This window comes from Delphinapterus leucas, chromosome 8 (genome assembly GCF_059928025.1).
Source record: "Delphinapterus leucas isolate spDelLeu-1000000601 "Yukka" chromosome 8, BTC_Dleu_Yukka2, whole genome shotgun sequence".
Taxonomy (NCBI): Eukaryota; Metazoa; Chordata; class Mammalia; order Artiodactyla; family Monodontidae; genus Delphinapterus; species Delphinapterus leucas.
In genome coordinates this window covers 66,674,806-66,699,789 of record NC_143136.1, presented here as the reverse complement: position 1 = coordinate 66,699,789, position 24,984 = coordinate 66,674,806, and the positions used below count along the sequence as shown (strand labels likewise).

General features: G+C 35.8%; 1 protein-coding gene across 2 annotated transcripts in view; it reads left to right on the top strand.

The window, feature by feature from the left end:
• The window catches only part of LOC111172813 (sodium channel protein type 2 subunit alpha), a 90,974-nt gene that overhangs the window by 20,134 nt on the left and 45,856 nt on the right, over window positions 1-24,984 (top strand). For both annotated transcript variants that reach the window (XM_022569921.3, XM_022569926.2), the window contains exons 10-14: window positions 1,370-1,657; window positions 6,600-6,947; window positions 12,714-12,846; window positions 17,109-17,347; window positions 23,557-23,730. In XM_022569921.3, coding sequence (XP_022425629.1) covers window positions 1,370-1,657; window positions 6,600-6,947; window positions 12,714-12,846; window positions 17,109-17,347; window positions 23,557-23,730 — 1,182 coding nt within the window. The remainder of the gene's footprint in view (window positions 1-1,369; window positions 1,658-6,599; window positions 6,948-12,713; window positions 12,847-17,108; window positions 17,348-23,556; window positions 23,731-24,984) is intronic.

Below are 24,984 nucleotides of genomic sequence, written 5' to 3'. Positions count from 1 at the left end.
TTATTTCATAGAGTCTGGAAGAAAGACAAAGACCTATTTAATATTTATTTTCTATTTCAAGTGTTTAAATGCAAGTTTGTGGATTGCATAAGGAAAACACTGGTACATAAACATACTAAATCATTACATTCTTTGCCTACCACTCTGTAAATCCTATAATTTGGACTGTTGAGGCTTCAAAATAAGGCAAGAATTTCTATAGTTATGTTTGTTTGACTTAATGTCACTAATCCAATTGCTTATATTCGTCTTTTCTTGAATGTAGAGTACAGTTCCCTTTTAACACAGAATATCCTAATATCAATATGTAACAAAGATCAGATAAATAATATATACTGAGCTAGCAGCAACAATACTGAGCACTTTATCTTTCCAATAACTGAACTGTTGAAATTTACAATATCAATATGTAATAAAGATCAGATAAAATATACTGGGGTAGCAGCAACAACATTGAGCACTTTTTCTTTCCAGTAACTGTATTGTTGAAATTTACAAATTCATTCAGATGCCATGATCTGGGATTTTCTTATATACAATCTATAATCTGCTTTTGTTGTGCATTTCTTAGTGAAATAATCATTTTAAGTCAAAGAGAAAAAAAGGTTTATTGAAACAAAATACTTGACTGAATTAAATTTAATAATTTAGACTGGCACTAAAAGTCATTGTCAAGTGGAAGTGTGATGGATCAGGTTAAAATAGGAAACCTTTAGGGCTTCCCTGGTGGCTCAGTGCTTGAGAATCCGCCTGCCAATGCAGGAGACACGGGTTCGAGCCCTGATCTGGGAAGATCCCACATGCCGCGGAGCAACTGGCCCCGTGTGCCACAACTACTGAGCCTGCGCTCTAGAGCCTGTTCTCCGCAACAAGAGAGGCCGCGATAGTGAGAGGCCTGCGCACCATGATGAAGAATGGCCCCCGCTCGCCGCAACTATAGAAGGCCCTCGCACAGAAACGAAGAGCCAACACAGCCATAGATAAATAAATTAATTAATAAATAAAATAAATAAATAAAAAATAGGAAACCTTTAGTTCTTAAATTCTTTCCTTCTTATGATATTGTTTAAATCACAGAAAAAATCATTATGATATTTGAGTATCGTATTCATCTTATTAGATAATTAGAAAGTGTAGTGTGAGGCTACAGGTTGAAGATCTTCATTAAAGTCACATGTATCATCTTCCACTTTTCATTTTAATTCTTTAATCGGTCTAACGACAATGCACTGTTTTACAAATACATACTAGAATGGAGAATCATTTTTCAAAATCACATATTCATGATACCAAAGATGAAGTAAGCAGTAACATAGATGGAGTTTTTCAAAGTGTATATACAACTACCATCTCCCTTGAACCCTTCTAGGCAGCAGCTGCAGCAGCATCTGCTGAATCAAGAGACTTCAGTGGTGCTGGTGGCATAGGGGTTTTCTCAGAAAGTTCTTCAGTAGCATCAAAGCTGAGCTCCAAGAGTGAAAAAGAGCTGAAAAACAGACGGAAGAAAAAGAAACAGAAAGAACAGTCTGGAGAAGAAGAGAAGGAAGATGGGGTCCACAAATCTGAATCTGAAGACAGCATAAGAAGAAAAGGTTTCCGTTTTTCCTTAGAAGGAAGCAGGCTGACATATGAAAAGAGGTTTTCCTCTCCACACCAGGTAAAAATATTAGATTATGTAAATTGCATTGTCATAACAAACACAATTTTTTAAAGATTTGCCAGAATTTGGTTAGATAAAACTGCCTTCTTCCTGGATGGCACAATGCTTTCAGAATGGTAATGATCATTGAGTGTTTTGGTTATCACCTCAAGGAATTTGTGAGTTTTATGACTTTTTGGAATTCAAGAACGCATTTTTAGAGCATAGATCCCACTGGGCTTGGGAAGGCTTGTGATTCTGAGACTTCTCAGGGCAATTTTCTACATGAGGAATAATCAGCAGATGGTTACTGTCCCTTCTTAGCTGTGGTGCCTGGACCCAGTGAATTGTAGGTTTTCTGAGTGACAGGTTCCTAAAAGTGAAGAGTGGATTCTTTCAGACCATCTGTGCAGTTGTTCCCATGCATGTGCGAACTTCATATGAGGAGTGTATTCTTCGTGTCCTTGTTTCAAGGGAAACCGAAGCAAAATTTTTCTAAAAATGTAATCAAAAATTTTAGGTAGACATGCACTGAAGAAGATTTATGACACTAAGTAAACAGTTGTGCTTAATTGCTCTTGATTATCTTTGTCTCATGTTTAATGAGACTTGAATGAGAAGAATACCTTGACTTACATAGTGTAGAAAATGATATGTAGATGCTTCTGGCTTATGTACCAACACAAGCTGCTGAAACTTTGAAATTTAGGATCCTTAATTGTCTTTGAAATTACCAAGAGAATTACCAGAAATACAGTTTCTCAGTAGTGAAAGCTTAATATCCATACAGTTAACAGTCACAGTTTGAACAACACCGATAACAGTGATAATAGCTAACACCTATGTGGTGCATTTCTACTTGAAGCCACTCACTACAGCCCTAGGGTGGTACTATAATCTTCATCCCCAATCTGCAGATGTGAAGACAGGGGAAGGCTGGTATTCTTCGCTGAGTGCCTGTTTTGTGCTTGGCATTCTTCTTACTCTACCATAATTAATGTTAACAGCCCTGCATAGTACTACTTTCACTATTTTTTAGGCTCAGTGAAGTTAAATAATTGCCCAATGTCATCTGGTTATTAAAGGTTGAAGCGGCATTCAGATTTATCCTGACACTGATACCCTTGAACTTTCCACTGTATCAGGCTGACTAGAAAGAATATCTTAAAAAAAAACATTTTTTTTCCCTGGCAGTCCAGTGGTTAAGACTTCACCTTCCAATGCAGCAGGGTGCAGGTCCGATCCCTGGTCAAGGAACTAAGACACTGCATGCCATGTGGCATGGCCAAAAAATTTTTTTTAAATAATAATAATTAAAGAAATAAAAATATTTTTAAAAATCTTAAGAAACTGTTGAGGAAATTTACAATTTGATTTCATTTAAAAGATACGTATATTTAGGATTATACATGCTCCTTGTACATTTTTTAGTATACACAGTCTCACATAGCCTTATGTTTAATACATATAAATTTTTATGTCAGCCTGATTCACTCCAAGTCCAGGTAACATTATAAGATAGGATAAGTTAAAGACTTAGTGAGGTTGAATTCAAATTTGAAGTAGACTTTGTTTTTAAATAAATATCAACATTTACTCACCTCTATTCATGCTGTTGTCACAATCATTATGATTACATTAGTGGAGATACTAATCTTAATAAATGTGAATTTTAAAAAATCAAATCCCCTTTTTAGAGCATTGTTTATTTTGAAGGAAGGGAAAAGGAGAAGGAGGGAGGGAGGAAAGAAGGAAAGTAAGTTACCTGAGGAAAAACTACCTAAATCTGAACTGCAAACCAACAGATACCACAGAGTTATTCCAATTTGCTTCATTTCAAGTCCTATAGAACTAATTCTAGGCAAAATAGTAAAGTCTGAAAATGTTAGGCTCTATCCCATCTGTTTCTGTAAATTTTGTCCAAAGACATAACATTTTCCCCATACTGTCTTCTTAAAACCCCTGCTTCCTAATTGGGCATTATAGGTGATCACTCATACAACATGTAATATCTGGCTCAAATTGATATTCGTTTCTGAAGTGGTGTGTGTATAAAAATAGAACTAAAGATTTTTATCTGATAAAGAAGTAGACAAACAAGTAACTAAGAAGATGGAGAGGGCAATGGAGAGGCACAGAGAGAGAGAGAGGGATAAAGGAAGAGGAAGAAAGGGAGGGATGCTGAAATCATATTAATCCCACTTTGCAAGACCCTGTAAGTACTACTGAAAATAGTGAACCAGGTTCTTAACCTGGGTACAGTGATGAAGGGTCCATAGCTTTTGTTAGATTTTTCAAGGGCCTAAGGCCCCAAAGTATTAAAAACTATTGTTTTGTAGTGACATGATAGGCAACTGTGTTAGTAACCATTTCTACTTTCATATTGAAAAAAATATAATGAATACTTTTATCATAGGATTGTAATTTTCTCAGTAGAGTAAGTGGATTGTATGAAATATTTTTTAGACTTCAATATGACTTGTTAGTGTGGGAGAAGGGAAAGAAGAAAGTCAAGAGTGCAATCTCTAATGACGTCTCAAGACAACCTGAATATTTTATTTTGAAGCCTTTATAAGATACTGTTGACTTTCTGAAGTTATTATTTCCCTCCATATTTGTGATAAACAAGGAGTTTTTAGAGATCCATTTGGTATGGCAGATTTTTTTCTTACTGTCCATCCTCTATTTGTGGTATAGCACTTGATTGCTATGGATTTATGTAATCAATGTAAACAGTGGAAGTTGATGCTAACAGATGGGAAACAATCATTTTTCATATAGCTGCCATATGTAAGCTATGCTCTTGTGTGGCATAATTCACCTTTGAACTTTGAGAAACACTGTGTGCAATTTAATAACATTTCTCTCCAGCCCTTCTATTGGCTCTAATTGAGGGGAGTACTTGTAGTTAAAATAAAAACTCTTACTAAGAGTGGTACGTATACATAATTTCTACTTTATTTCTTATTGCCAAGCATTTCTTATCTGGCTTCTTTTTGAGGTAATGATAACCAGTAGGTCAAAAATTCTGTAACTGTTATGTCCTTATAGCTAATTTAAAGTCCCTTGTGAAAGGAGAGAAAGGAGACATGAAAGAAATTGGATAGTGTAGGAGAAGTTTAAAAAATACTCGTATTGGGGACTTCCCTGGTGGTCCAGTGGTTAAGACTCCACACTCCCGATGCACAGGGCCCGGGTTTGATCCCTGGTCAGGGATACTGTGTGCTGCAACTAAGACCCGGCACAGCCAAATAAATAAATAAATATTAAAAAACAGAAAAAAATAAATAATACTCATATGGAAACAATAAAAGAAAAGAATAATGAAGTTGATAACAGGATGAAAAAACATGGGTATAGGAAAAGAAGAAATAAGTTCTGCTGTGGGAGCAGACCCGTATTCTTAGATGTGTTTCTGTAAATAATGAATAAGATCATATAACATAAGATAGTGTTTAAAGATTATAGACATTTTATAGATGTTATTGAGAAAATCATTCTTTAGCTGAAAATAAAATTAAATGTATACTTATTAGTCAGGGAATGTAAAAAATATATAGGTACAAAATAATAATTTTAGTTAGCTTTAAATCCTTTGGAGATAAAAAGATGAAACTAGTAATGGTTAAATGATAAAGTTGGTATTCTATTAATAATCATAGAAATTCAACTTAAGCCAGCTTAAGCAAAAAAGAGGATTAAATTATATAAATGATATCAATGAGTAGCTTTAGGCACAGCTAGATCCAAAGGCTCAAAACATGTTATCAGGGCCAAGTATTACTCCACATCTCCAGGCTCCTCCAATATGCTGATAAGATGCCCACCATGGCTCCAAACTTACATTCAATATTTTTTAGCAACCTCAATCGAAAATGCACCTCTTTCTCAACAATTGTACAAGAAATTGGTGACTGTCAAGGGACCATGCAGGGTCTCCTACCCATTTTCAAACCAGGCTCTATGGCCAGAGGCATGGAATACACTCATTGACTAGACCTGGGCCATGGTCTTGCCTGGGGAGCAGTTCTTGGAGATAATCGGGGTACTGTCAACAGAAAAAGAACAAATGGGTATTGGACAAACAGAAACAAGTGCTCACTAGAGTGAGGTTGTAAAAGTAGACTAGTAATAAACAGGAAATGATTCGTTGTGCTCAATGGTACTATGTTTGAGAATCAAAGTGAACTGAATGATAACAATGACATTGTAGTCATCTAGAAAATTGTCAAATGGTTTTGACCAGATACTTAGTGAAGACCAGGTTTTTGTAAATATGGTGCTCTTTAGATTTCTTGAGACAGAAGAGTGAAAATCAGGGAATGAATCGTACAGTTCTTTCAGCTAGATTTGTTTAAATTATTCATGAGGACTGTTATAAAATATGCAAAGGGAAGGAGAGAAGTTGCTCCTTGTACTATAATTAAACAGACCTACTAGCAAGATTGGTTTTATTTTCCTTGGTGGTGAGATCTGCATCTGGGTGTGGGCACTAGTGAACTCTTACTGGTGTAGTTTTGGCTTCAAAGGATCAAAACTTAGTTGTGTACTTAATTGCTTTCCACTGGATTGTTAAATAAGAATAGTTTCTAGAGAAGGGTCTAGCAAAGATTTCAGTTCTAGGTGCCAGAAATGAGACGAAACAGTCTTTGGGGGGGGTACTTATGACTATCTGAAGTCATGGGTAAAGTAGAAGAAAATGGTAGAAAATGAGAGCTCAGAAGATGAAAATCAAGGAAAGGAGGAAAAGGGAGAGCAAAACAAAAGACCTGTACCTAGTAGAAAGTGCCAGAACCCCACCAGCAGTTGCCACAGGAGCCCTTGCTTCCACCTGTCCAATGCCTTACCTTTGGTGAGTCAACAGCTCTGAAATGAAGAGTCCAGGCTCATATTGTTCAGGACACCAGCACTTAATTCTGTTCATCTGTTTTTTGTTTGTTTCCTTTCTTGTTATTGATAGTCTTTATTGAGCATCCGTGGCTCCCTTTTCTCTCCAAGACGCAACAGTAGGGCGAGCCTTTTCAGCTTCAGAGGTCGAGCCAAGGACATTGGCTCTGAGAATGACTTTGCCGATGATGAACACAGCACCTTCGAAGACAATGACAGCAGAAGAGACTCTCTGTTTGTGCCGCACAGACACGGGGAGCGGCGCCCCAGCAACGTCAGCCAGGCCAGCCGCGCCTCCAGGGTGCTCCCCGTTCTGCCCATGAACGGGAAGATGCACAGTGCTGTGGACTGCAACGGCGTGGTCTCCCTGGTCGGGGGCCCTTCTGCCCTCACATCTCCCGCTGGACAGCTCCTGCCAGAGGTGAGGCCAGTGAAACCTGCCTCTGTTGGCGAGGGAGCTGTGGCTGGTTGCAGGCAGGAATGGGTTTCGATATCCACACGTGTGAATTTTACAGAGTCTAACGTTCAAAGGCCGAAATAAGTTATGAACTTATTTTGTCAAATTGTTCAATTCAGACTTTTCTCAAATGAATTAAAAACGTAGGTTGGGTCTCATAGACTATAATTAGAAGTATTCCTTCATCATTATTACTACAGAATGAAGCTTGCCAAAAAGTATAGCAGCAATTTATCATGCATTATGATTAGTTAATATAAGCAAAGTAAATGCAAGAAATGATATAAATACTTATCTTAAGGATCTTGTTATCTCTTTTCCTTTAAAAGAAGAACTTGATACTTCCACTTGAAGTAGGTAGTATTACTAAATACATCTAAATCCTGCAATGCAACATTCTTCCTCTTGGAAGGTCAGAGTGCTATTTTTAGCACCCAGTCAAATGACCATTGTACATCTGTGTGGTAAAGAAGCCACTCGAAGTACCTGGTAAAGTCATGTGTTGTAATTATTAGGGCAGATTTCAATTTTTATATTACCGTCATGAATTTTTAATTAACATAGTGGCCCTAAATCATGCATATGAAAAAGGGTTTCAACTAAATACCAGACACTTACAGGGATATGTTATTGACGTTTCCTTTGTAAAACATAGGTGCTTTTTAAGTTTGGTATTAAATAAGATTTCATTTGCCACTATAAAAATATTCTAGCAATGTCATTGGTTATACTTTATAGCTTACAGAGTCATATTAAAATCTTCTCAGTATGATTTTTTTTTTTTTTTTTACACAATTCTACTCATTATAGTTGGATGAGCTCTTTAAGCTACATTAAAATCATATGGAGTCAGCTTTCAGTCATCTAATAGAGGAGATTCTTACCTTGGATTATAGACATAGCCACTGATCTTCACTTTTTTCACATAGCCTCTCCCCACCGCTTTCTCCCAGAGAAATGTCCAGGTATCCTGGAGTCAGATCAAATCATGAAAAAAGTAGAACTCTGTTGTGAAAGAAACTGGAAGAATGCAAAGGGAATGTCAACTTCTCTTAAAAAATAATCATGGCTAACTATGTACTAGATACTGTCCAGAACACTTTACATGCATTAATTCATTTAGTCCTCACAACAGCCCTTTATCGTAGTTACTAATATTATCCTCATTTTATAAGGAGGAAACTGAGGCCTGTGCATGGCGGAGCTAGGGTTTGACCCCAGGTATGCTGACTACTGAACCTACATTCTATGCGTATTGCAATATTACCTCCCATTAATTTTCTTAAATGGAAAAGAAAACATGGCCAAGGAAACAAAAACTTTCATTTTAACCCAGTGTATCTCAAAATATATTTCATCCTCAGACTACTTACATCAGAATTCCGTGGGATACTTTTCAAAGTGGAAATTCCTCATTTCCCCCTCCCTCCACCCCTGGCAACCACCATTCTACTCTCTGCTTCTCTGAGTTTGATGACCACAGAGTCCAAAATTTCATTTATGCAAGATAAATAAATTCTGGATATGTTACTATATAGTATAGGACCTAGAGCTAACAATACTGAATTGTAAATTTAAAATTTGCTAAGAAGGTAGATCTCATGTTAAGTGTTCTTACCCCAAATAGCAACAACAACAATAATAAGAGGAGTGGAAGGAAACTTTAGAAGGTGATGGAAATGTTTATGACCTGATGGTGGTGATGGTTCATGGGTGTATACTTATCCCCAAACTCATCAAGTTGCGTACCTGAAATATATACAGCTTTTTACATGTCGATAATACCTCAATAAAGTGGTTTAAAGAAAGAAATGGAGATTTCTGGGCCCACACTTACTCAGACCAAAAGGCCGAGGAGAGCAAGATCAGGGATTTCTTCTTCCTTGAAAAGTATCTCACATGGTTCTTATACATAATAAAGTATGAGTATCACTGATCTTGATAAAGGTTAATTGAACAAACAAAAATAAATCCACAACTTCTTTGCATAAATACAAAGAGAATGTCAGTCTGTCAGAAGATATTTAGCATTTATCAATAATTACCACAAAATCCTGTCATATCAGAGAGGGTGGGATAAATCTCTGAAGGCAAATGGGGCAGTTTGAAACAAAGCCTAGTGTGATCTCTATTTCCTGCTGCCTTGTGTCCATCCTTCAGTGCTACAGTCAGGTGTGAGGCAGGGCACTGCAACATGAGCTGCAACATATGGTGTCACATGAGCTGAAAGTGCAGGCCAAAGAAGGGACTTTGCAAGACTGCAGAGAGGAAAAGAGAACAGAAAATAAAGAGCTGCAAACAAATGCCACCCTCCAAAGCACACAATATCCTACACTTTACACATAAATTCAACTGAAGCAATGTAACTTAAGAAAGAATTTCCTTGGTAATATCATTAGAGATTTTGGAATCTAGCACTAAAAATTAGACAGATATAGGATTACACATATAATTTTATATAGAGCAGAAGTGACTAGATGACCTTTAAGCGACCCTATCTTTTCTTTCTTTCTTTCTTCCTTCCTTCCTTCCTTCCTTTCTTTCTTTTCGTTTTAACATCTTTATTGGAGTATAATTGCTTTACAATGGTGTGTTAGTTCCTGCTGTATAACAAAGTGAATCAGTTATACATATACATATATCCCCATATCTCTTCCCTGTTGCGTCTCCCTCCCTCCCACCCTCCCTATCCCACCCCTCTAGGTGGTCACAAAGCACAGAGCTGATCTCCATGTGCTATGTGGCTGCTTCCCACTAGCTATCTATTTTACATTTGGTAGTGTATATATGTCCATGCCACTCTCTCACTTTGTCCCAGCTTACCCTTCCCCCTCCCCATATCCTCCAGTAGGTCTGCTTCTTTATTCCCATCTTGCCCCTAGGTTCTTCATGACCAGTTTTTTTTTTAGATTCCATATATATGTGTTAGCATACAATGTTTGTTTTTCTCTTTCTGACTTACTTCACTCTGTATGACAGACTCTAGGTGCATCCACCTCACTACAAATAACTCAACTTTGTTTCTTTTTATGGCTGAGTAATATTCCATTGTATATATGGGCCACATCTTCTTTATCCATTCATCTGTCAGAGGATACTTAGCTTGCTTCCATGTCCTGGCTATTGTAGATAGAGCTGCAATGAACATTGTGGTACATGACTCTTTTTGAATTATGGTTTTCTCAGGATATATGCCCAGTAGTGGGATTGCTGGGTTGTATGGTAGTTCTATTTTTAGTTGTTTAAGGGACCTCCATACGGTTCTCCATAGTGGCTCTATCAATTTACATTCCCACCAACAGTGTAAGACGGTTCCCTTTTCTCCACACCCTCTCCAGCATTTATTGTTTGTAGATTTTTTGATGATGGCCATTCTGACCGGTGTGAGGTGATATCTCACTGTAGTTTTGATTTGCATTTCTCTAATGATTAATGATGTTGAGCATTCTTTCATGTGTTTGTTGGCAATCTGTATATCTTCTTTGGAGAAATGTCTATTTAGGTCTTCTGCCCATTTTTGGATCGGGTTGTTTGTTTTTTTGATATTGAGCTGCATGAGCTGCTTGTAAATTTTGGAGATTAATCCTTTGTCAGTTGCTTCATTTGCAAATATTTTCTCCCAGTCTGAGGGTTGTCTTTTCATCCTGTTTATGGTTTCCTTTGCTGTGCAAAAGCTTTTAAGTTTCATTAGGTCCCATTTGTTTATCTTTGTTTTTATTTCCATTTCTCTAGGAGGTGGGTCAAAAAGGATCTTGCTGTGATTTATGTCATGGAGTGTTCTGCCTATGTTTTCCTCTAAGAGTTTGATAGTGTCTGGCCTTACATTTAGGTCTTTAATCCATTTTGAGTTTATTTTTGTGTATGGTGTTAGGGGGTGTTCTAATTTCATACTTTTACATGTACCTGTCCAGTTTTCCCAGCACCACTTATTGAAGAGGCTGTCTTTTCTCCACTGTATATTCTTGCCTCCTTTATCAAAGGTAAGGTGACCATATGTGCATGGGTTAATTTCTGGGCTTTCTATCCTGTTCCATTTATGAATATTTCTGTTTTTGTGCCAGTACCATACTGTCTTGATTACTGTAGCTTTGTAGTATAGTCTGATTCCTATAAGTCAGGGAGCCTGATTCCTCCAGCTCCGTTTTTCTTTCTCAAGATTGCTTTGGCTATTTGGGGTCTTTTGTTTTTCCGTACAAATTGTGAATTTTTTTGTTCTAGTTCTGTGAAAAATGCCAGTGGTAGTTTGATAGGGATTGCATTGAATCTGTAGATTGATTTGGGTAGTATAGTCATTTTCACAATGTTGAGTCTTCCAGTCCAAGAACATAGTATATCTCTCCGTCTATTTGTATCTTTAATTGCTTTCATCAGTGTCTTATAATTTTCTGCATACAGGTCTTTTGTCTCCTTAGGTAGGTTTATTCCTAGATATTGTCTTCTTTTTGTTGCAATGGTAAATGGGAGTGTTTTTTTAATTTCACTTTCAGATTTTTCATAATTAGTATACAGGAATGAGAGATTTCTGTGCATTAATTTCATATCCTGCTACTTTACCAAATTCGTAAGTGACCCTATTTTTTCCTTCCAACTTTGCCTTTCTCTGACAAAGCAAAATATTTTAAATTCTGAGAGGCAACTTTTTGATTTAAAGAGCTTTAGTTTCAGAGAGGGGTTATTTCTTTTCTCATTAATTTTACTTTTCTTTCACAGTAAAATTAATTTTAGAGCAACCTAAATGAATGTTTATTCCCATTAATGACAGTCCTATCAATTGAGTGGAAAGTCTGCTTTTGATATGTATGCATTAGAGGCATGCAGGTTAATAAAATAATGTTAAATATTCATAGCACAATAAAGTAGATGAACAGGACTCATATTACTGTTTTAGAAATAAGGAAAGTCCTCAGAGAACTAAAAGTGACTTCTTATTTATTATTAGCACTCAGACCCACATTAGGAATGCTTGAGTTTTGCCCTTTTTTCCTGTGACCATTAACTTCATTATTTGAGCTCCTGACATAGGAATAAATTTCTGCCCATATTGAAATTCTGTTGAGTTTATTTTGGAATAGAAACATGGCAAGTCATTACAACATTGCTAAAAATCAAAGACCCTCCCCCCCCAATTTGATGTTTTGCCTTAAATTAGAGTTTCAGTGCCAAGGATGGGTTGTCTTGTAAGTGTAAGACAAAGTTATAGATAGTTCTAAAAATTAGTTTTATTATTAAGGATGTTGGGAAATGTTACCTGTCTATAATGAACAGAAGCATTTTAAAGTGGAATTCTCATTTTAGGAGAACATATTAGGGAAGCCTTTAAAGTTCTTTTCATACATTAAACCACATGAATGTATATAAATAAAGATCTAATAGTTCAACCTGTGAGTAAATCAAGGAGTGATATGCTTCAGTTTGAAGTCCTAGATAGGACTGGCTGAAATGCTAAAAGGTTATCTATCCTGTAATAGGCATGATCCCTCCAGCCCAAAGCTCCAAGATGGAAGAATTAGAAAAGTCCATCTTGATCACAAACCCAGGCATCCCTGAAAGCTGAGAATATGATGGGCTTTTAAACACTTCCAAGAATGATGATTCCAGCAATGTCTTAATGAGCTGTTTACATCTGAGAAAGCATGGTGAATACTTAGTTAAGTAACACCTATTACAGGAACACTTTGGATTTTGCTACCCTTAAAAATAATAGTTATTTCATATGAAAATTTTTTTTAGGGCACGACTACTGAAACGGAAATAAGAAAGAGACGGTCCAGTTCTTATCATGTTTCCATGGATCTGTTGGAAGATCCTACAGCAAAGCAAAGAGCAACGAGTATGGCTAGTATTTTGACCAACACCATGGAAGGTATGTCAGAAGTCTTACACACAATTACTTTGCGGTGCTCTGGTAATGATGAAAAAAACTCTCATAAGTTCTAAGAAAATTCTTCCTGACTTGACACCAAATCATCATTATGTCTTTTACTAAATAAAAGTAAAATCCATGTACAACACATGGATTCTATTGTCTCATACAGATTTTTACATTTAGCCTCCAGGAATCTACTGCAAATTCGAGGTATACTTGGAATACCACTTTGGTAGATAAAGTTCTAAGTTGTAGAAGCTTCTTATGTGCATGACATAAAAAGGAATGTAATGATAAATGTTTATTTTTATGGTGATGCTAACCCATTTAAATTGTATTAACTGCTTGAGACTCAAGCTATAAACTCTTTTGGTTTAACCAGATGTATAAATGAAAAAATGAGAATTAGGGTTTGATATTAACCTCTTTGAAGCAAAGTTTTCAAAGTTTTGTAAAACTACTTTTGTCTCTCTCTGATCAGATATTACAATATCTCAGCTTTCTCTTTAGTTGCAGATTATACGTGAGTAGTGAGTTTATTGTTTAGAGGTCTGGATCTTATAATTCCAAATAAAGACTTTGAGGACAGCTTGATTTGCGATCAATCATTGGCTCTGTGTGTTAGCTTGAGACTCTACACTTGTTCCTTCATCAGTAAAGTGTGGATAATGACGTTTAGATTAAAGTTGTTGTAAAGATTAAATAAGGCCTCATATATAAAGTACCTATGTATGTAGAAGCACCTGGCATGTAGAAGACAGTCAATAAATATTATTATTGGTTTTATTGTTGTTTTGTTAATTCACATGTTTGTGCCTTTCCATACTGTAAGTGAATTCAAACATCAACTTCAGCTACTTGGAAAATACTTTCATGTAAAATATATTCTATCCTCCTCCCTTGCTGTCCTTTCCCGTTCTCTCCTTTTCTCTTTTATAACCCCTCCCTTTTCTTCCCCTCCGAAGTGTGTGTGTGTGTGTGTTTGTGTGTGTGTGTAGATGTGTCAAAGGAAAAAGAAAGATGGAGAATGAAGGAGAGAGCGCGAACATGTGCTCATGCCTTTCTTCCTGTTAGTTATAGTTTCTCTTGACACTGGATAGATTCTTGCAATAATTATTTTCCAGTCTGAAGGCAAAGATCCCGTGATACTAATATCAGTACCAAAAGCCTAAAAGTCACAGCTAGGAAAATCTCACACTGTAGATGGCCTTACATATCACAGCCATGTCAGTTACTGCAGGACCCAATTTTCATAATGTCCTAATGCAATATCAGAAATCTTTTCACTGATTTCTATGGAATATTAAACTCAGTACGTTCTTCCCCAACCTCGCCTGCGTTAGCTTGCACTCCCTCTCCCCCCCCAGCTGCCAGTAGCTTGCTCCTCCCTGTCCCTCCAGGTAAATCTTTTGAAGATTCTCTGGTCTTCTGCTCCTTGCCATAGCAAAACCACTGAGAGGAAGCTGCCAGTGGTTCTGCTACCGATGTCAGCAGCATGTCTGCTCCCTAAAGCGAGAAGTAGAGAAGGAGACAGGGTAAGTCTAAATTAACAGTCCTACTTTGAACTTCTGATAGCATTAAGTTTGGGCTAACTTAAGAAATTACTTAAAAAACATCAACCCACCACCACAAGATTGGACTTGTCCACTAATTAAGATACGGAGTTAAAAATGAGTGTACCCACGTCGCCCTCCATGCAAATGTGTCTCATGGACTTGCTTAGAATGAAAAGGATGTCCTAGAGATAAGTGTAACTTAGGAAGCAGGAGACTGAGTGTTTGGTTTTAATATCTGCAGAGCTTTTAACTTTATATTTATGTGGGGAAAAATGGCTGAGTTTTCATTCTGTTTTTCATTGGTTGTGTAGAATGCAAAGCCTACTTTTTTTTATTCGATTATATCTAAACATTTTGAATCTGACATTAATCAAGGCTTGTTGTTAGCAGTACATAGCATATACATGCAACTAGAGCTGTCTTTAATATAATCCTTTTTTGTTCCTAATAACAGTGGAAAGGTGTCTTAGGTTGACATAATCTGTTTATTTGGAGATCCTTCCTTCTATGTCTAATCATGGTTTAGTTCACCTTTCCTTTTTGGAACCAGGCTTGTTGATCCAGGCTGGCAACTTTTGTTTTCCTTCTTTTGAACTACAGCTAAGTCTCCATTGTCCAGGCAATGAATGAATGGCCTCCTACTTAATGACACTGTAGGAGATAAGGAAAAATGAATTGTTTGCTTTTCAAGTTTTTTAAATGCAAAAACCATATGGAAATGTTTCCAGGTCAAATCCTTGGGAAGGTGGTGGGAGGGTGAGGTACAAGCACTGAGGAATTGAGGGGAGCCAGCAAAAGATCTAAACTGGGCTGTAAATGATTTCAGTGTGGATAACCCACCCAGGAAAAATGGAGACGTGGCTGTAGTTCTCCTTGAGTGCTTTGTTTTGTTTCAAAGTGTGATATTCTTTTTTATTTTTTAGCATGAATAATTGAATGATTTTATTTTAGAATTTAACAACTCCGCTCCACTTTTTCCTGGTGTCAAGATGAGCAACACTGGCTGCATTTTGAACTTTTCTCTGATTTACTTTTTCCACACAGTTTCTATTTGCTTCTCTTTATCTGCTAAATTACAAGTAACATTTTAAAAAATACTTATTCTGACTGTACATAGGCAAAGAGCTTTTTCAATTCTCTTTTGTTATTTACTGTAAGTAGTAAAGCCTTTTTACCTTCAGTATAAATATGGGTTTATTCGGGAGTCTTAAAAGCTTCTACAAAACAGTGCATAATAACTATATTTATATTTTTCTTCTGATTTACAATTCAACTATTGTTTACTGTTTACAAAATTACATTTAAGAGAAAAGGAAATAAGCTGGGTGCTTGAAGAATTTCAGTATATAAAGAGACAATTGAAGAATCTACCTCTCATGGAATTCTGTTAAAAATAATAAGGAAATTAATTTACTTTAGGGAAGTAGTAAACTTTATAATATTGGTAGTGAATGTTTATCAGCAAAGCAAAAATCACTACCTATGGTCATGTTTGTCCATTGCATAAACTCTCTTGAAAAGTTTAATTCTTAGTAAACTGTACCAGGTTTGGAGGGATATTCCAGTTGCCACAGTAGTAATACTGAAGTGACCAACCAGAGTCATGCTATGGATGAACAAAGAATCTTTTCCTCTATTTTAGTGCTAATCGGTGATGGTCTTACATTTGGCAGAGCAGGCAACAGAGTGCAGCAATGATATTGGCAGAAAACTTCTGAATTCTTTTCTCACTCAAGAGTTGATTAAGAGAGAAATATACCAAAGGAAAAGAGCAGATAATTACCCACTTCCTAATTCTCCCAAATTCTTTGCCATTATTTACTAAGTTTCAGTATTTACAGTATCACCTTATAGATCTGTGCATTTCTGTCTTTTCTCTCCTATTATTTAGTTGAAATTCTTTTTGAAATCATTGTATTTTTTTAAAATAAATGTATTTTTATATGAAATCTTATATCATAGGTTTGGTGTGATAGTTACACATTTTAATATATTAAAATAAATGCATACCATTAAAATTTATGAATTCTATGTATGTTCTACCTAAGCTCCTCTTGTATTTTACCAGTAGTACATAAGTCCCATTTTGTGAAACAGTTAAGTTTTCAGTTTCTTAGGTTTGATATTTCCTCTTCTTTTGTGCCATCTAGTTAAATTAAGAAATACTGCTGAGTTTAATATACAGGCCTATATCTAATTAGGCTTAACTAGAAACTTTTTAACTAAGACTGGTGACACTGACAAAACTATCTCATTAAAATACACAAAGAACATATCTAATCCAAGAAACTGAGATTCAGCATGACTGATAAAGGTTTTAAAGACATCTCCTGAGAGGTGTTCTTTGATAATATATGTCTTGCTCTATCTGGAACATAGATGAGCTTTAAGTATACTTAACACAAGTCCTACCCATTAATTTCTGATAGCCTTAAAGATAATTATCAGACTATTTAATATTGTAGATAGAATCTTGGAAACCATGTTTAACCAAGATAAGTTTGGAAAGTTTACTAGCCTTTCTGTGCCCACACTTTTTATGACAGCTAATCCACTGTAAGTGCTTTCCTGCTCAACCATCAGATTAACCTATAATGCCTTTTAACAACTTTAGATTTTTTAAAAATCACTTGCAATTTAAACCAAAGGCTGCTTAATAGGAAGGAAGCAGTTTTCATAAGTATTCTAACCTTTTTCTTCCAGAACTTGAAGAATCCAGACAGAAATGCCCACCCTGCTGGTATAAATTTGCTAACATGTGTTTGATTTGGGACTGCTGTAAGCCATGGTTAAAGGTGAAACATCTCGTCAACTTGGTTGTGATGGACCCTTTTGTTGACCTGGCCATCACCATCTGCATTGTCTTAAATACCCTCTTCATGGCCATGGAGCACTATCCCATGACGGAGCAGTTTAGCAGTGTGCTGTCAGTCGGGAACCTGGTAAGGCTCACTGAGGGTTACTCTACCCATTGAAAGAGTTCATGATTGCCTTAATGAATTTCACATATCACTCTCAAATTAAATATGAATTAATTGTCGTATATACCTGGACAGCAAAAGTTCAGCATCACTTTTTTATAACAAAAATATACTGCTACAGTTTAGCAGTGGAAAAGATTCAAAGATTTTATGTGTAGTTTGATTTAGAATTAAATATAAATTGCCCATTCCTTACAAAGATTATTATGAATTATGGAGGATATTGATTTATGGTAAAATCCTGATGTGTTTCTCAGGTATTTAGAATAGATTCTTTCAGACATGTCTACATTTGCCAAACAAATTATAAAATATGCCAAGTCAGATAATTTTGAAATATCATCTGTTCATAACTGAAGATAGATTTTTAAGAGAGGAAACATCATAGAGGTTATTATTTCTGTTTGAATTTGCCCTATAAATTTAAGAATTTTAAAATGATTAATTTTTGCCTACATTTTTACTTAAAATTTTGTATTAACATTCATGGATACATGGTAGAATGATAGAAATGAAAGTAAAGTGGTCTTTTACAGAGAAACAAAATGAATAAATTCAGGCAACAAAACTATATTAATATCAATATGAGGCTTATTAAGTTTTCATGAACCTCCCAACTTGATAAATGAACATATAAACAGGTTCTATACAGATAGTAAATGATATATTCTGAAGTATAATACACAATATTTTTAGGCTCTGAAGTAACCACTATTTTTTTATTATAATCCAGATAGATCTTAACTGGTAAAGTTAACACATATATGCTGACCACTTATTTTGTACCAGGCATTATATTAAATGGTTTATGTAAAATCCCTCTCTCTAGGTTCCCACAAAGTCAGTCCTCAGGTAGATACTATGAATGTCTGCATTTTACAGTGGGAGAAACTATACCCATGAGAAATTCACAGAGCAATGGAAGCTCTGAATACTGTATCAGAGACTCTAAAAGATATTTCGGAGACTATTTTAAGCTCTGGCCGAAAATCACAAAACTTTAGGAAAGAACAATAACATTACCTGGTCCAAATTTTTTCACATATATAGGAATCACTTCAACATTATCTATAAAAAGTGAGCAAGAGATCAAAGAAGCGTATGGAGGTGGATATTAGGAAACAACTCAAATGGGCTTAAGCAAAAATAAAGATAATTCATTACTTCAAGTAACTAAAGTCCATTTGGGCATAGATCCACATTTTAATCTGGCTAGATTCAGGTTCTCAGTCAATGTCATTGGGAGTTAGCTTCTTGCCAACTTTTTCCCAGTATGTTTTTTCATCTCTGGCTGGGTATTCTATTGATGGCAACAGTCTACCAACTTTTATCCTGACACAGCTCTTTTTTTTTTTTTTTTTAAATAAATTTATTTATTTATTTATTTATTATTGGCTGTGTTGGGTCTTCGTTTCTGTGGGAGGGCTTTCTCTAGTTGGCGGCGAGCGGGGACCACTATTCATCGTGGTGCGCGGGCCTCTCACTGTCGCGACCTCTCTTGTTGCGGAGCACAGGCTCCAGACGCGCAGGCACAGTAGTTGTGGCTCACGGGCCCAGTTGCTCCGCGGCATGTGGGATCTTCCCAGATCAGGGCTTGAACCCGTGCCCCCTGCATTGGCAGGCAGATTCTCAACCACTGCGCCACCAGGGAAGCCCCTGACACAGCTCTTTAAGCAGAAGGATTGTGCCTCCTAACTAGTGGTTCCAACAAAAGCCCAAGAATTGAATATCATTGGCCTGGTTGGAGTTACATGACCATTTCTAAGTCAGTCAGTTAATCTGATTCTAGGGTTAGAATGCCCTATTTGGCCAAACCAGAACCATGTCTTATCACTGGAAACAGAGTAAATGAATACAGTTATGAAGAAGAAAATTAGGTCTACCATTATCAGAAGAAGAGAGAGTGGATGCTGGAAAGACATAAACAACAAATGGACAGTTCAAAATAGGACTTGTCTTATGTGTTAAGGAAGATGATGAAATAGTAGAAAATATATAGACAGGATTCACATTCTTCTCAAGTACATATGGAATATTCCCCAGCATAAGCGATAGGTAGGTCATAAAACAAGCCTCATTAAACTTAAAAAGATTGAAATCAAAGTATTTTTTCTCACAAAAATAGAATGAAATTAGAAATCAATAAACAGGAATTTGGAAAATTTATAAATATATGGAAATTAAAAGCAGACTTGTAAATAACCGATAGGTTAAAAAAGAAATCACAAGAAAAATTAGAAAATACTTCGAGATGAATGAAAATGAAAACACACCAAACTGAAATAGTGCCTAGAGGGAAATTTATGCTGTAAATACCTGTAGTAAAAAAATAATACTTCAAATCCATAATCTATATTTTCACCTTAGGAAACTAGAAAAAAGAAGAGCAAACTAAATCTTAAACTAGCAGAGGAAAGGAAATAATAAAGAATAGAGTGGAAATGAATGAAATAGTGAATAAGAAAACATCAGAAAAAAATCAACAAACCCAAAAGTTGATTTTTTGAAAAGAGCAATAGAAATGACAAATCTTAAGCTATACTTACCAAGAAAAAGAGAGAAAATTCAAATTACTAAAAGCAGGAATGAAGAGGGGACATCACTATTGATCTTACAGAAATAGAAAGGAGTATACAGAGTACTATAAATAATTGTACCAACAAATTAGATAACCTAGAGGAAATGGAAAAATTCCTAGAAAGTAACAAACCACTGAAACTGACTCAAGAAGAAATAGAAAATATGAAAAAACTTATAACAAGTAAAAATTGAATTAGTAATCAAAAAATGTTCCCACAAAGGAAAGCCTAGGCCCAGATGATTTCTTTGGTGAATCCTACCAAATATTTAAAGAATTAACACCAATCCTTCACAAATTGTTCCAAAAAAAAAAAAAAAGTATAGAAGGAAATACTTCCCAAGAGTTTGGAATTTAAAGCTGACCAAGATGGAGAAATTGAACAAAGACTTTGGGCTTTCCTTTAAAACCCCAAAGGGGTTACACTTAAGGAGTAAAGGCTATGTCAGAGAACCAGAAGATTCAACTAGGACAAAGAGCAAACCAAAATAGCTGTGCCCTACTTAAGTATTAAACCTAACTACCATAAGTTCAAAGTGGCCAACCTATAATTTAACTTCCTGCTAGGACAAATATCAGTACTTTTTAGAGAAAAATAATTGAATCAAAACTCTCTACAATACATTATTCACATCACATAAAAAATTCCATGATATATGAAGAAATAGGAAACTGTAACTTGAGTTGAGAGAAAAAAATACTCAATAGAAATAGATCCAGAGATGGCTGAATTACTAAAATTAGCATTAAAGGACATTAGAGGACCTACTATAAATACATTTAACAAATTGAAGGAAAAAAATGGTCATCAAGAATAAACAGATGGAGAATATGAGCAGAAAAAATGGAAACTATATAAAAGAATTATCTAGACATTTTAGAACTGAAAAGTACAAATTCTAAAATGAAAAATTCACTGGATGAGTTTAAAAGAAAATTGCAGATATCAGAAGAAAGTGTCAAACTTGAAGCAAACCAGTAGAAATTATCCAATTTGAACAGCAGAGAAAAACTTACAGGAAAAATGAACTAAGTCACACTACACTGCAGAATACCATCAAGTGCTCTAATATTTACATAAGGGAGACTCAGAAGGACAAAAGAGAGAATGGAACAAAACAAATATTTGGAGAAATAATGGCCAAAATTTTCTCAAATTTGATGAAAGATATTAACTTAGACGCCTTAATATTAAATAGTAAAATTTCAGTGAACATCAACAAGGATAAATATAAAATTAACTACATTGGACACATCTTAGCCAGGCTGTGAAAACAAAAGAAACTTTTAGAAGCAGCCAGAAGAAAAATACATATTATATACAAGGGATTAACATCTCGTCAGAAACAGTTCAGGCCATAAGAAAGTGGCCTGATGAAAAAAAGAAGTTAAAACATTATTCTATGGTGAAACTATCTATCAAAAACTAGTGTGAAATAAAGAATTTTAATATAAACAAAACCTTAAAAAAGTTGTTACACCGGAATTATGCTGCAAGAAATGCTAAAGGAAGTTCTTCAGGCTGAACGGGAAGAATGTATTAGATGGAAATTTGAGAATGATGGTCACTAGAAATGAATAAATGTGGGTAAATAGAAAATACTGTTTTTTTTCCCTTATCTTAATTTCTTGAAAAGACAACTGATTATTTAAAGCAAGCATTTATAGCATATGTAAGTATAAAATATATGAAAATATTAGCACATGTGATTGGGGTGGCCAAGATTTCTTGGAAAAGAGACAAAAAGTGCTATACATTATTTAAATATTTATAGAATATTCAAACAATAGAATTCTACTCAACAATAAAAGGAGGAAAAACTGGTAATACATGCATGGGTGAATTTCAACTTGAAGTATTCAAGAGATATTTGGAAAAGTTAGCAAGACTCTCATGTTTCTGAGCTGGCCACCGAGGTAGAGAGTCATTCCATTTACTGAGTTAACAAATATCAGAAGAGAAGCAAGGTTGTGCAGAGAAAGTGATGAAATGAATTTTGGACCTGTTGAATTTGAGGTACCTGTGAGACAGTTATCCAGTGGAGGTGTTGAATAAGGAAATAAGGATGTAGTTCTGGAATTCAGGGGATATGCTTGAATGGGAAAATACATCTCAAAATGTAAAGTTATTGTAAAAAGAAAATTAGATTAAGAAGGTTGAGGACAGAAAGACCTCTGAAAAATTCCAGTGTTGAATGATTTGTTGGAGGAGGAAAAGCAACTGAGAAGTATCCAGGGAGATGTGGATCACTGAAGCCAGGACAGAAACTATTTTAAGGAACAAGGAACAGACAACGTTGTGAAAAACTCCTAAAGAGGCAAGCAAGATAACTATTAAAAGTTCAATTGAATTTATCAATGGCAGTTTCGGTTATGTTGGTGAAATTGGTTAAAGCAGTTTGTGCTGCTGGCAGGTCAGGGGGTAAGTTAAAGAAATGGAACTAGTGAGTACAGACAAGTACACAAACTCTTAACGAAGTTGGGCTATGAAGAGAAGACAGATGGTGGTAGCTAATGGGGGAAGTTGAATGCAAGGAGAGTTTCTTTTATGATGCTGGTGGTAGTTTTAAGGTGGAGAGGGACTGAGTATCTGTTGATACTTGTAAAATCCCAAAAGGAAGCAGTCAGTAGCAGGAAGAGGTTGAAACTACAGGTTAATTGAGAAAGTGAATTCTTCAAGAAGTCCAAAGAAGATACATAATTGCAGCTGCAGAAATTAGAGCAAAGCAGTGACATGTCTTTAATTTTTAACAGGAAAAGAAAAAGCAAAGTATGGTGTGGATGTAAGTAGTTTGGTAGATATAAGGAAACTGAGTAAGTTCAGGTTGACTGACTTCCATTATCTCTGAGATGCAGAAGTACTGAGAGTGGAGAATAAAGAAAAATGGTTGAAGACACGTGGAAAATTTAAAATAGTTGTAGAGAAAGAAAATGGAGAATAGAGAATGCTGCTTCTCTTTGGCCAGGAAAATAATTTTTTTTTTTAAAAGCATCCTTAACATCTATAGGGCTAGTGGTGACCTTGTTTATTACAGCCAATATAAAGCCTTTTTAGCACCAGCCTTGCCTGCAGGGCCAAGGGAGGGAACCAAACTATTAGGTAATTATTTGGTGAGTTTTTGGAGGGCTAGGGAGAAGAATATTAATTTTATTGTCTTAATTCTTGTATTCTTTATCACTTGATAAACCTTAAATATAGTAAACAATTAAATATTGATTTGAATACAAACCATTTGAGGATACTAATTTCCTGGACCCACGAAATTTTTGTGTGTATGTGTGTGGTACACGGGCCTCTCACTGTTGTGGCCTCTCCCGTTGCGGAGCACAGGCTCTGGACGCGCGGGCTCAGCGGCCATGGCTCACGGGCCCAGCCGCTCCGCAGCATGTGGGATCTTCCTGGACCGGGGCACAATCCTGTGTCCCCTGCATCGGCAGGCGGACTCTCAACCACTGTGCCACCAGGGAAGCCCCCAAACCAATTTTTAAAACTCAGAATTGAATTGTGATTTGTTGGGACTAAATTAAATTGCTCAATAGTTATTTATGTTTTCAACAGTCTTCATTTGTGTAATAAACATTTCTCCCTTAGGTCTTCACTGGGATCTTCACAGCAGAAATGTTTCTAAAGATAATTGCCATGGATCCATATTATTACTTTCAAGAAGGCTGGAATATTTTTGATGGTTTAATTGTGAGCCTTAGTTTAATGGAACTTGGTTTGGCAAACGTGGAAGGATTGTCAGTTCTCCGATCATTTCGACTGGTAAATTAACTGAGAGTAAACATAATGTTTTTATAAATAATTTAATTAGTAGTCACTCTTTTCTAGAAAAAAATTACAAGATTTCCCATAGCTTTAATATTATTTGAATATACTTATAACAAAGCAGGTGGTAATTTCTTCTTCCTCATAGTTTTAATGCATAGATTAAGTTTATTCAAATGAACAGGCAATAGTTCTGCCCTTAGTAATTGAATTGCAAGGCTAATGGGGAGAGAGAAAATGGAGGTCATAGATAAACGCATATCAAATTAAACAACACAATATGTACCTCTCAGCTATATAGGGTTTGCTTACCCATGATAAGGCTTGGTTGGGGCTTTGGGTGGGCTCATCTTTCTACCAGAGGCTAAGGGATCATGGAGTTGCCCACTTTGCCCCCGTAGAAGCCAAGACCCGGGACTGGGTAGAGTGTACAGGGAAAGAAGACAGAGCTCCTATACATCTGCCCCTTCAGCCAGGTCAGGAAGTCACCAAATACACTCTCTGAGAAGAGTTGCCTGTGTTATACTTTAATTTTAAAGAAAGGGTCTTTCATTTGATCTTTATATTTCAAAGTTTATGGATCTTTTACAGATGAGACAAAATATCACTTGACACATTGCCATTTGAAGTTTGGTATGTTTTATTGTGCTGTTTATTTGAGTTGGCTCTAACTTTTTGTGATTTATTTTGAAACAACAGAGGTTGTATATAGTTAGTAAAGACAGATTCTTATAGGCAACTTATCTTAACAGTGATTAGTTTCAAGACTTTGTTGTGAAGTCTGTTTAGAAACTCCCTTACCACTTTCAAATTTGTGTTAAGATCCTTAGAGCTGTGATTTCCTTTCCTAGTCTTCATGGATAGCTGTAGATCTTAATTTGAAGCTAGAAGGATGAAAAAAAAAAAAACAAAACAAAAATTAGCAATGATTATATAACAAGTAAATATGGGCAACTACTTTTAAGAAGCTTAGTAAATCTTTGTGATAATGTGATGCAGTTTAGGGAGATAGAAGGCATAATATCATCAGTGTCTTGCTTAGTATATCAGGCCCTTTTGCATTAATTATGCTCTGGGAATAAATTAAAAATTTTGGTTCTTATATCTGCTCCTTTGGGTCACTTAGCTGCCATTAAATAATGCACTACTCTTGACCTGACATTTACTGAAGCATCGGAAATAAAATGCTGCTGCTATTTAATGGTAAATGGTACTCTAGAGGCTTCTAATACAACCAATGTGTCAGGCACA